This window comes from Lonchura striata, chromosome 23, assembly GCF_050655825.1.
Source record: "Lonchura striata isolate lonStrDom1 chromosome 23, ASM5065582v1, whole genome shotgun sequence".
In the NCBI taxonomy this organism is placed as follows: Eukaryota; Metazoa; Chordata; class Aves; order Passeriformes; family Estrildidae; genus Lonchura; species Lonchura striata.
In genome coordinates, this window is record NC_140725.1 from 5,284,488 (window position 1) to 5,296,896 (window position 12,409).

At 50.2% G+C, this 12,409-nt stretch overlaps 1 protein-coding gene across 2 annotated transcripts in view; it reads right to left on the reverse strand.

Annotated features, from left to right (window-relative positions):
* GRIK3 (glutamate ionotropic receptor kainate type subunit 3) overlaps positions 1-12,409 on the reverse strand; it is a 125,839-nt gene that overhangs the window by 36,489 nt on the left and 76,941 nt on the right. For both annotated transcript variants that reach the window (XM_085559977.1, XM_021554851.4), the window contains exons 5-8: positions 11,307-11,360; positions 7,161-7,334; positions 5,277-5,420; positions 3,230-3,337 (exon numbers count right to left, since the gene is read on the reverse strand). In XM_085559977.1, coding sequence (XP_085416103.1) covers positions 3,230-3,337; positions 5,277-5,420; positions 7,161-7,334; positions 11,307-11,360 — 480 coding nt within the window. The remainder of the gene's footprint in view (positions 1-3,229; positions 3,338-5,276; positions 5,421-7,160; positions 7,335-11,306; positions 11,361-12,409) is intronic.

Sequence of the window (12,409 nt, forward strand, 5' to 3'; positions counted from 1 at the left end):
GGGGTCTCAGTCCTGGCTGCAAACCTGGAGGAGAGGGTGGCACAGGCACACCAGCTCTACTTCAGGTGCTCTGTTTCCTCAAGCTGTCAAATTTAATAAATTATTAGGCTTCAATGAAACCTATTGATCCACAAATGGCAAAACATGTCCCTGTTTAAGGAAGTCATCTGGGCGAGGCTAAGCCTGTTAACCTGATCTCCACGGTGCAGGGGAGGCTTTGGGACAAACTTTGAAGGCAGGAGTGGCTAAAGGACTGTGACAGCGAGATAAAATGTCAGGAAAGCTGGAGGGATGTGGGAGTGCTGCCAGCAAATGGAGCAGGGTGGCCACGGAGCCAGCCTGGCAGTGAGAGAAAACAAACCCCACCTGGAAATGGGAACAGAATGATCCATCTGTAGGGTCAAACTGCAAGGTGGGACTCGGAGGGAAGCCAAAGGCAGCCAGCTCAATCCACCGGGGAGGCAGCAGCTTCCCATCTTTTATTTATTGCTGTTTTTAAGATTCTTCAGCCTCTTCAGCAGTCCAAGGGGAGAACTTGGTTTTACTGCATCCCCAAAAAGAGACTTTGTAATGAGCAGTGCTGCCTGGCAAAAAAAATTGTCATAAATTCTAGAAGAGTTTCCATGAACTTTGTGAAAGGTTTTAAATATTTCAGGTATAACTGAAGCGATCCCCCATCTCTGCCTTGGATCACACAACAGCTGCAATGTCAAAAATTATTATTATTGTGTATGGGAAGAAAGCAAGTCTGAGAGGCTCCAGTTTGCTGCACTGCAGCCCCAATCACTTCTGCCTTGCTATATTTTCTTTAAGGAAATTAAATGCACGGCACTTAAGACTGAATTAATCAGTTTAAAATATTAAAAAAGGAAGAAAAAGGGAAAAGTCCTTTAAGAGAACTGTGTGAGTCAGATAGTCAAAACTATATGTAATTAGGATTTGGTAATACTCCTGTAATCCCTGGAACATCCAGGAGGTATGAGGATCAGGGGTTCAATCCTAAAGCTCAACAAATATAAGCTGTGATACATAAAGCACAATCCGGCTGGGATTTGTTTGTAGTTTGGTGCTTTGTTAGTTCAGATTAACTATTGACAGAATTCTGGCTTCAACAGAGATTTGACATCGATACTTTAAAACCCCTCTGGAGCTGACATGAAGCTCTCAGAAAAATAATGGTGGGAACTGTGAAATCTGTGAATTACTGGAGACAAAAGTTGATGGGGTGTGCAGGGGACACGTCGAGGTTTGGCAGCTTCCAGTGGGCTTGATGTGACAGAGAACTGCAATAACTCCAGCTGGTGCCAGCTCTGCTCAGCACACCTGAGGGGTGTTGCTTTGACAGGTGATTCTGTGGCTGTGCTAAAACATTTGGATTCACGTGGCACAAAAAGCTGGCATGTTTTCTATGATCTGCCCAACACAGCTCTCCAGCAGTGCGTCGCTGCTGCTGGGCTTCAAAAAGAGGTGTTGTTATTTTTGGGTTAGGCTCTATAAACAAAATATTTTGTACAAAAATAAGGCACCAAAGGTCAGCTGCTGCTCAGTTCTTGTGAGGTGTTGGTACCTTCCCCAGCTCTGTCCTGCCTCCTTTCTCTACCAGCGAGACTGAAGGTCACTGGGTTGATTTGAAATATTTCATTTATTCCATATTTGACCCCAAAATCTCCCCAGCAGGAGAAAGCTGTGGTGACCTTGAGCTGTGTTACCTGAGGCACCGAGCTGCTGCTGTGGTGGGGAAGTGTGGCTGCCATTCACTTTAAATCCCAGGAAAACCAGCCAGTGAGAAGGGGGATGTGGCAGGGGAGCCTCCTCCATCCCCTCCAAACTGAGGATTGACCCACCTGCAGCCCTGGGGCTGCCTCCCTGTGCTGAGTCATTAATTCCCTGGACAAGTCCCCTGTGCTCTTGGCCATGCACGGGTAATTGAAATCCCTCCCTGCTGCCAGCCAGGTGTCCTGTGGGCGCAGAACCTGTCCCCCTGCCCAGAGGGACAGAGCCAGCGTGCTCAGAACCTGTCACCATGCTCAGAACCTGTCCCCCTGCCCAAAGGGACAGAGCCAGCATGCTCAGAACCTGTCACCATGCTCAGAACCTGTCCCCCTGCCCAGAGGGACAGAGCCAGCATGCTCAGAACCTGTCACCATGCTCAGAACCTGTCCCCCTGCCCAAAGGGACAGAGCCAGCGTGCTCAGAACCTGTCACCATGCTCAGAACCTGTCCCCCTGCCCAAAGGGACAGAGCCAGCACCGTGCCCAACTGCCACGGGCACCTGGTAGCTGTCGGAAAGCAGACTCTGCTCTAGAAAGGGCCTTGCTGCCCTGCCAAATTCCTCCTGTACAGGTGATAGACACCTGTAGCAGAACAGGGACACAGAGCTGCTCACGGAGTAGTCAGAATCATGGAATTTCTTGGAAATCACAGCTCCCTGTGCTCCAGCCACTCGCTGCTCTGTTTGTCATCAGCTGATCTCACCTTGAAACCTGCATTCTAAGGGCTTTAAGGCTGTGCATGTTGCCTTTTTATTTTAAGTTTGGTTTTTTTTTTTAAGTAATTGAAGAGAAGGAAATTAAGTCCCCAGGCACATCTGGGATCAGATTTGCACATCAGCATGGTTTTACTGTGCCCAGAGGAGATCTGCACTAATTTGGAAGATCCAAGGCTGCAGCCTTCATGCTCTTGACCCTCATGATGCCCCCCAGCTAGGCAGGCAAGACCACACTTCTCCTTTTACCTTTTTGCCCCTTAGATAATAAACAAAATACCCAGTGCATCGTCCTGTGAATTCCAGGCTGTAATAAGCTGGGGCTGCTCCCAGCCTTGGGCAATTTCACTGTGGGAAATGACTCCAGACGATGATCTCCAGGGCTGTGGTCTCCTCAGAGAAGAGTTGAGGGTTTGTGAGCCAGGCCAGCAAAAGAGAGTGGGACAGGTGTCATTCCTGCCTGCTTAGGGCAGAGAGGGGTTAATGGATGCTCAGAAAGTTTCTTTTGCCTCCACTATCCCAGGAAAGTGCCACAAGCACTTCTGCAATCTGTAATCCCACGCACTGGCTTCAGGGCGAGTGAGTCATGGCTGAGCATGGAAAAGGATCTGAGAAATCCCACAAAGTGAATATCCTTTTATATAAACCCCAGAAACCTGGAATCAATACAGCACCAACCATTTCTCTGTTGCTGAGCACCAGCGTTATCCTCAGCCACATGCAGATAAAACAAACCCTGCCTACCTTTTCAAGGCCGTCTTCTTTGAGACTGATGATATCCAAATCAAAATCTGTCCGTAAACCACTGGTTTTATTAAAGACAATGCGTCCCGTTAATCCTTCCCATTGGGCCTGTGAAAGGGAGAAAAAGTAGCAGGGTTGTTACTCGGTATCATAAATAATCTTTTGCCCTCCACTGTATGTTCTTTTAATTAGTCCTTATGCTGGTTCTTTCTCCCTAAAGAGCCTGATTAATTAATAATCCCTCCGTTGCTGCTCAGACTGCAGACGGAGCCGGAGATTTCCTTAACTCTTCTTGCAGTCCTTGCTACAATTTCTGTTCGCACCTTTTGTGCTCACCAGCTGTTGCAGGAGGTGATGACTCAGTAGAAAACGACGTGCATTTATCACGGCATCCTTGTGAGCTGTGTTCATCCTTGTAGGAATCAGCTGCAGGCTGGCTCTGGGACTGCTCCAGCCAGGAGAAATCCCTTTGTGTGCACCAGCTTGCTGGTGCTTCCATGGTGTGTGGAAGCTTAAATGTTGGGAATGATTCCCTCTGTCCTTCCAGAGGGAAAGTGGAGCAGAAGAGGCTAAGAACGTGCTCATGCAAGCAAGATCTGAGGTTGGAAACAGGCACAGGAGCTGGGGCCGCGTGCTGCTGGTGCCCCGCTTCAGTTTTTGGCAGCATAAGGACAGGGCAGGTGCTCACTGGGTCTGGGGATGTCCCATTCCCAGAGATTTTTCAGTGCTTGGCTGACTGAGGTCCTGAACAGCCTGGTCTGACAAGGAGCAGGAGCTTGGGGTAAAGATGCCTCAATTCAATTCCACAAAAATCTCCCGTAATTTGGTTTCTTTCCCACTGTTCACTTTGCAGCACCCCTAGAATGAATCTCTCTGATTTAGGACATGATAGAACCTCCAGTGCCAGGTGCTCTGTGCCAGCAGAGCAGGAGCTGGGGGACAGCGAGGTGTCCAGTGCTTGGGGACAGTGCTGGAGGTGCTGCAGCATTGCCCTGAGGAGGATGCTCCCACAGGAATGCCAGGCTGCTGCTCAGCAATCACATCCCAGCAATGGGGAGCTGAGCCCCAGGGTCTCTCCCCTGAGCAGCTCCATGCAGGCTGCTCACTGGGAAACGTGTTTCCTTTAGGGGTGGGGGAGCTTGAAATATTCCAGCGTGATCAAGGTGGCATAATGTGTTCTCAGGGGGAATAACTGGCATTTCTCCCGGTAAATACGCTCCTCTGGCTCTCCCTCATTAATTCCTGAGGAGCAGTGACAGCCTGCTCCCAGCCTTGCCACCCTGGAGTCCGGGGGAGGCTCATGTTTGCTCATTTGGGTGTGCAGGTGGTTTGCCTGTGGGACATGAAGCCCTGGAGCCCCCTGAGAGCCGGGGAAAACACGGAATATTTGACGTGCCCAGCTGGAGCAAACACAGCTGCGTGCTGAGCCCTGCAGCTCCTGCAGGGCTGCATTGATGATGTCTTTTTGGGCTACCTAAAAACACAGGCCAGACAAAATTAAGAGAATAAAAAGGCTTATATTTGTTTAAGGACCTTCAGGTAAATTTTGGGCAGATGAAGCCCCCCCCCGCCCCCCCCCCAAGGGGCTACACCCAAAAAATGGATAACGATGGGTTTTCACACTTTTATAAGTTTGGTTCATTTGCATATTGAGGGTTAATCTTCCAATTATAGTGTCAGGTAATGAAGTAATTTTACCCCAAGTTTGCTCCTCCCCAACTCTTGTTTCCATCTCTCTGGCCTGAGGCAGTGAGGTGTCCTTGATTGCCAGGCCTGGAGAGGAATTGTTGTGTCTGCCCCGAATGGGAAAGCAGCAGCTCACACTGCACATGGAGTTTGGAGATATATACTGAAGAACTGCAGGATTACAAATACATGAAAAATAGAAAAGCTGAAATCCTGAGACATCAGTGGGAGCACCGAGAGGCTGCACAGCTCCTGGGACAGGGAGTTTTCTATCCCCGCACCTGCCAAACCTCCACCACCTACCCCGGGGAACCTGCTCCTCCCGGGGATTGTTCATATTCCAACAAAACCACGTTTTTACCTCTTTTATGAAGTTCATGAAGCGGCCTCCGAACCGCCAGGCCTTGTGGCGGTGGCACTGCAGGGAGTTGACGGTCATCTGCGGCGCGCGCTGGTAGCACACGGACACCACGTGCACCGCGTCGTACAGCAGGGCAGCGTCTGTCTAAAGGGAACGGGGACAGCGTTGGTGGCCCTGGGGACTCACAGGAAAAGGTGGGACCCGCTCGGAGTTACCCCCGCCAGCCCCAGGGTTTTTCCTCTGTCTGCGTTCCCTGATGGTTCCTTGGTTGTTTAGACTGAAAGCTCAGGGTTTTGTCTAAAATCGGCGGTTGTGGAAGTGTCGTTTGTCTGTGAGCGACTGTTCTTGCACATTTCCTGCTGTGGTGTCAAAGAGGGAGGCAAGGACTTCTAAATGTGGAAGGTAGTAACAGAGTTTTCTTATTGAGTCTGTTTTGTCTGAGTGTAAAAAAAAAGGAACATATTCTCCACACTATTTTATACATGGGAAATTAAGAAACAGAGATGTTTTGTGGGCACACAGTTTTCTAAAAATGACATAAGCTGTCACCAAAATCAGGACCTCATGGCTTTGTAACATATTCTAGTATTTCAGTGATCTGAACTAGGGAGAAATTTTTTCCTCCCGTATAATGCGATGATTTTAGATTCAATTTGAGATGCCCCATCTTACATCCAAACACTGATCAAGAGAATTGGATTTATTTTTCACTCTGATGTGGTAAGACCTCCTGGTGAAAATACATTATTGGCTGGCTTCATGGAGCCACGAAACAGATGTGAGTGTAGCAGCAGCGTAATAAACCACAATAAAACAAAATAACACAGCAAATAACTGAGCAAACATCTCACAGGACGTAGCCATGGAGAAAATCCCCCAGCCTTGGCAGCCATCCCTGTGACCTTCCCTTCCCTCAGCAACCAAGCATGAAGAGCAGGAGCCCCACCTGCATCTGTGCGCGGGTATGGACCACAGCAGGGACAGGTTGGTGAGTTTGGGGTTGGAGGAAAGGGGGGCAAGGATATGTCCATGCAATTTCATGGTGAATTATAGACTGTAATGCCCAGCTGAGTCCAGGGCCCCAGTGGATAGACAGCTGGCAAACAGGAACCAAAGGCTGGATCCCTCTGAGAGAGCAAAGAGGGGCTGGGAGGAGAGGCAGCGCTGGGACTGAGCTCTGCTGCAGGCACAGAGGGCAGCCTGGGGAGAGGCAGGAGAGGGGGAGTCCCTCCCCTAACAACAAACACAACAGGAGGGACCTGAGGAGCCATTTCAAGGTGAAAGTCGGGGAGGTTTTGCCACTTTGGTTCTGGCAGATCTAAAGGGAGAGGGAAGGAGGGAGCCAGTCAGCAGTTTGGGGTCGGAGACAGCCTGGCAGGGAAGACAGATGGGCGAGCAGGTGCTGTACCTTCCGAGCAGTAACTCAGCAGAGCAGAGCTGCCATCAGACTCTAAAAGGAGTCATCAAACTGCAGCTAAGTCCATCTCTGGCTTTGGTGCTTTCCCCGTGCCTCAATCTCAGCAAAGAGCCTGGTCCAGCCTGGCTGTGTGCTGTGCTCCCAGCCCTGGGATCCTGTCCCTCTGCTCTTGGGGACAGCTGGAGCCCTTTGGGACAGGTCCTGGCTACCTGCCTTGTCTGGTGGCCATCTGTTGGCAGCTGGGCCTGAGCAGGAGCCTTACCACAGCAGTGGGGTGTGGGCTTCACCCCAGATTTTGAGGGACAGTTGTTAATGCAAGAAAGCACCTCAGGGCTGATACCTGGGATGGGTAGTTACTTGCACAAAAACCAATAAAAGTAACATTTAGGCCTTAATGACTGTTCCTGCCTTCCTTGCCACCCTGCCCTGCTTCCCAGACCCCTGTGCCCTCTTTGAACTGCCCGTACCATCATCACACCATCCAGAAGCCCCAGCTCTGCCTTGGGCGCCGACTGCAGCCTCTCCATGGACCACTTCTCGATGATGGAGGACACGTGTGGGTTCTCCACGTTGAGGATCCGGAAGCCGGTCAGGTTCACCCCAGAGTAGCGATATGGTTCTAGGTCTAATGCATAAAGATCCTTAAAAGAGAGAAACCGGTTTAAACATTTTGCTTAGCTTTGTTTTGTTTGAGTTTTGTGCGTCGGCTCGCGTCTGTGTTTGGAGCGAGACAGCAGAGCCCACAGAAGGTGGGAGGGAGCACAGATCCCTCAGGAATTCAGAGGATTGTGCTGCCTGCTGCCGTCAGGAGCTGCCTGCAGAGGCTGGAGGTGTTGGTGGAATCTGGGTGCCGTATGTGCAGGTTCCCCCACACGCAGCAGAAGGGAACTCCTACCAAAGAGCCAAAGAACTTGGTCTGAGCATGAAAGAGAGTGGATTGTGGGGAGAAAAACAGAAGCACTGCCTGTGACCCTGAAAAAAGAGACTTGAGATCCAGGGCGGGGGAACAAGGCAGAGTTTCTGTGTCTGGAGCTCCCATGGGCCTTTCCATGGAGGATTTGCTGGCAGTGCTGAGGCCCACAGGGTGCTGCGAGTGACTGGAGTCACTCTGAATGCAAAACACCCATTTGCAGACTATCAAAGAGGAACTAAGACGCATTTCTTGACATTCCAACCAGCCTACACTGTCTGCAGATGAATGAGGGTGCCCTTTATACGATGTGAAAGCAGGGCCAGGCAGTGCTCAGCTCTGCTGGCTGCCAGCCTGCGAGCATCGCTTGGCAGGCAGCGAGGGGCACTGGGGCTACTGGGGGGCACTGGGAGAGCACTGCTGTGGGCAGCTCTTGGCTCTCCACGTGTCTGAATGCCAGCTTCATTGCTCAGGAACGAGTTTGGGGTTAGACAGCACGTCAGGATCATGTGGCAGCTGGTCTGCTCCCCAAAGCCAAGCAGCTCACCCGCGGGGGGGTGAGGGAGTGTGGTGAGATGGCAGTCAGGGGTGAGCCATTTGTTGGACGGGATATATTTCATCAGCGTTTATCCTGAACAATTTCTGCAAGGGTTTCATGGCAGTTTAAATGTGGGGAGGCGGAAAGGCAATGCCACATGTCTGCAATGGAGCGTGGGGGTGAATATGTGATATTCACTGCTCTCACAAGGGCTTCCCAAAAAGAGCTTCAATACAGGAGGAGGTGCTGTGGCTGTGCTGGGGCTGTTCTGGGCTGTGTGCTGGGACTGTTCTGGGCTGTGCTGGGGCTATTCTGTGTGCTGGGCCTGTTCTGAGCTGTGCCTGGGCTATTCTGTGTGCTGGGGCTATTCTGTGTGCTGGGACTGTTCTGGGCTGTGCTGGGGTTATTCTGTGTGCTGGGCCTGTTCTGAGCTGTGTGATGGGGCTGTGCTGGGGCTATTCTGTGTGCTGGGGCTGTTCTGAACTGTATGATGGAGCTGTTCAGAGCTGTGTGATGGGGTTTTGCTGGGGCTGTTCTGAGCTGTGTGCTGGAGCTGTGCTGGTGGGACACAGCTACGCTGTGGGGCCACCGAGCTGCAGCACCCATCTGCCCACAGGGCAAAGTCCCACATGTGCTGCCCTAAGCAAAGCAGAGCAGCAGCAGCACTTGCCAGCAACTGAGACACCATTCTGCATGGGGGAGTGAGGGTTCTTATGGCTGTTTTGCTTTAATGAGCTTCGGGGGTTTCATCTTTTCTGTAAGCCTGGCCCTGACCTCTGCAGCCCCAGGCCTCACGGCTGATGGATGCAGTGCTCAAACCTGCAGGTGCAGCAGGGACCAAATCATTAATCACCCTACAATGGCAGTTGGGTTTTTGGGCTGTTTTTTAACCCTGAAAAATTGCAAGTGCAAACCTGCACGTTCTGTTAAAGGGCACTGTGAAGAACAGGCCACAATGTTGACTTTTAAATGACTTAAGGGAGCTAAGGGCAAATGCAGTGGTTTGACCTCAGACAGGTGCTCATGTCTGGCTGAGAGGGGGCACAGCAGTTCTGTGCCTGACCTGCTGGAATGGGTCTGTTTTTTCAAGATTCATTTTTAATCAGACACTTCAGTTTGCATTCCAGAAATTGTTGTGAGGAAATAATTTTTGGTTGCAAAAGCTAATAATTTCCCCCTCAGAACGTGACCGGGTGTGACAAATCAGATCCCTGAGCTCCAGACCCCATGGTCTCTGTTGCCCATCTGTCAAACCACCAGCCCTGGCCACCTCTCAGATCCCACTGGTATTTTGGGTGCTGTCCCTGCTCTGTTGCTCCCCACCGACCCTTCCTTTCACCGAGTTCCTATAGAAACCAACCTCCCATCAGGTCCCCCTTTGGTTCCACTTTAAATCTCAGCTGCAGCCTGATTTATCACCTCCTGGAATCAGAGGATAATTCAGAATACCAGCTGAGTGTCAGGACGTGGGGAGGTGTGGATGGGAATCATCAGATCAGTTTCTTCTGGATTTTCTGCTCCTGCACAGCCACAAATTGAAACATCTGGTTCTATTTTCCACCTCATCTACATTCCCTTTCACTCGTTATTTTCTGTGCTGCAGATTAATTCTCCCCTCCACCCTTAATTTTGCTCTCAGTGTTCCTGTGATGCTCTCCCCCTTCCCCAGTTTGGCTGCTGAGTGGTGGCAGCAGTGCTGAGGGCTGATCCTCAGTGATCCCAAATCCTCAGTGGGAAGCTGGAAAGGTGGTCCAGGAAGGACAACCCAGGTGTCCCCACAGCTCTGCCCTGGGATCTGTGGCTGCAAAGCCCCATTTTACAAACTGCTGAGACACCCCACAAGGGTGGAGACCTGGGGTGTTCCCTGCAGGGCTTTTGATGTAAAATCTGTGGATTTTACATTTGGATGTGACAGAGACCAGTGCTCATCAGAGATCCTCCTCCTGCTCCTCCTCCTGTGGTGGAAAAGGCTGATGGGGCTCTTCATGCTGAAGTCAGTGAACTGTAGTCATGCTGCCTAGCAAAATGTTGAAGCATTTCATGCCAAGTGTTGATACACTGTGCTCAGTATTGACTGGGGACCTTTTAGAAACATTCAGTATAACATAATAGACTAATTCATTAGCACCCCATGGGTCTCGTACTGGGGAAGCTGAAGCACAGGCATTGCAAGCTAGGAAAACATTGCCTTAAGGAATGACAGATTAAAATATCTTTCCCATGATATAACTGTTATTTCAGGAAAGTGGCATTAATTGTGATTGCTTATCTATTAATTTATTATAATTCCTCTTTTCCCACCTCCAGGCTGTACCTACACATGAAATGTACTCCAGGCTCAGCTGGGGCTGATTAATAGGAGGTTATCTGGGAAATGCTTAAAGCTGCCTGGAATAGATAATGGCAGCAGGGGTAATTAAAATGTCTTTTGCATTTGAAAAAATAAATTTTGTAGTTTTTAAGGGTTAGTTTAGTCTGTTTCTTTCCTAAAGGCAAAAAGATAAATTGGATTTTCAAAATCACAGTACAAAATTCAACAGTAGACTAGACAATAGCATCTTAAATGCCGACAAAAGTGACCCTGCCAGGAAAGCCAAATGCCTCCCAGAGTCAGAGAGGACTGGCCCGTGTTTAACAGAGGGGAGTTAATGTCAGGCTGAGCTCCCCTCCTGCAAAATAAACCTGCAGGGCTGAAGCTTGGACCACAGCAGGGCTGCTTCTGGCTCCAGAGGGCTCCTGGGTGCTCATCCCCAGCTCCTGCTGAACCAGGGTCCCACCAAATCCTGCAGCCTTGCACTCTCCCTGTGCTCATTGCCACTGCATGGGGAGCTACCCTGAAATCAAAATGACTGGGAGGGGAAATAAAACCAGAAGCCACATCTGTGCACTCCAAATGAGGGACTGTCCAAGGGCAGGGGAAGGAGGAGCTGACAACTCCCAGGCAGTGCTGCAGAGCAGAGGAGTTAGAGCCAGGTCACTGGGGTCTGACCTGACCTGCAGCCAAGCCCAGCCCTGCCCTCTCCTCCTGGCAGGGTCCCAGCTCTCCCCTTCCCTTGCATTTCCCACCCCACAGCAGTGCAGTGCACACCAGGACCAGACACCCATCCCTCCCACCCTCCCTCACATCCCACCCCCCATCAGTGTGTGCACAGCCAGATACTTTACCAGAGTGGTGAAGATGAAGTGGTAATATTCTGTCATCATCCCCATTGCCATAGCCTTAAGGAGAGTAGGGAAAAAGGGTTAGTAAAGGGATACAAGGACATAACACCAGCCATGCAACATAAAACTCAGAGCTTGTAGGTAAATGTGGCAGGAGAGACCCAGAAACGCCAAGTTTGGATTCAGGATGGAGCAGTTAAGCCAGGCTCATCGGCAAGAGGCTCATATGCTGAGCTGAGCAGAGCTGTGGTCCTTAAACCCTTCTGAAACCAAGGCAAACCTCAATGTCCAGCTCCCACGAGGGCTGGTGGCATTTCTGGGTGACACTGGGTGTCCCTGGGTGTGCCAGGGCACTGTGGCACTTTGCTCATGGGTGCAGGATCCTCCAGGGCCACAGGTTCCCTTGGCACAGCTGTGGGTAAGGGGGTCACCTTTCCTTCTCCAATACCAAACCATGAGCAACCTCACAGAAACCTGTGCAGATTGACCATAAATAACCTGTTCTTATAGTTCTTATAGTCACACATCTGTGCAGTGGCTAAGAAGCCAGCTCGTTGTAAATGCAGGTGAACCTGGTAGGAAGAAATGCTGATGTCTGACTCCAGTTCAGAAGGTTGAATTATTTCTTTATTATACCTATACTACAATACATTAATATACTATTTAAAGGAGATACTAAAACTACAAACCTACTTTTTTCTAGCTACCATATCTAACCAACTCACAACTCCTGACTCTCTGCTAAGAGTCCAGCCCCAGGTGGGTTGGATTGGCCACCAGGCTCAAACAATCCTCACCAGAATCCAACCAAGCAATCACCCCAGATAAACAATTCTCCAAACACATTCCACATGGGAAAAACAAGGAGCAGAAATAGAAATTGTTTTTTCTTTCTTTCCTCTGTGCTCCTCTATGAAAAATCTTGAAAGAGAGAAAAATGTGCCTGCCACACCAGCTGAAAGAGTTTTGATTTTAATTCTGGGGCTCTGCATCCCCCCTTCAATTCCATCTGTGCAGCGAGTAGATGGAGCTCCTGCCTCAGTCCCTCCTTCCTGAGCAGAACAGTCAGATCCTGGTTTAGAAGTGGGTCAGTGAAGGTGCAGGCA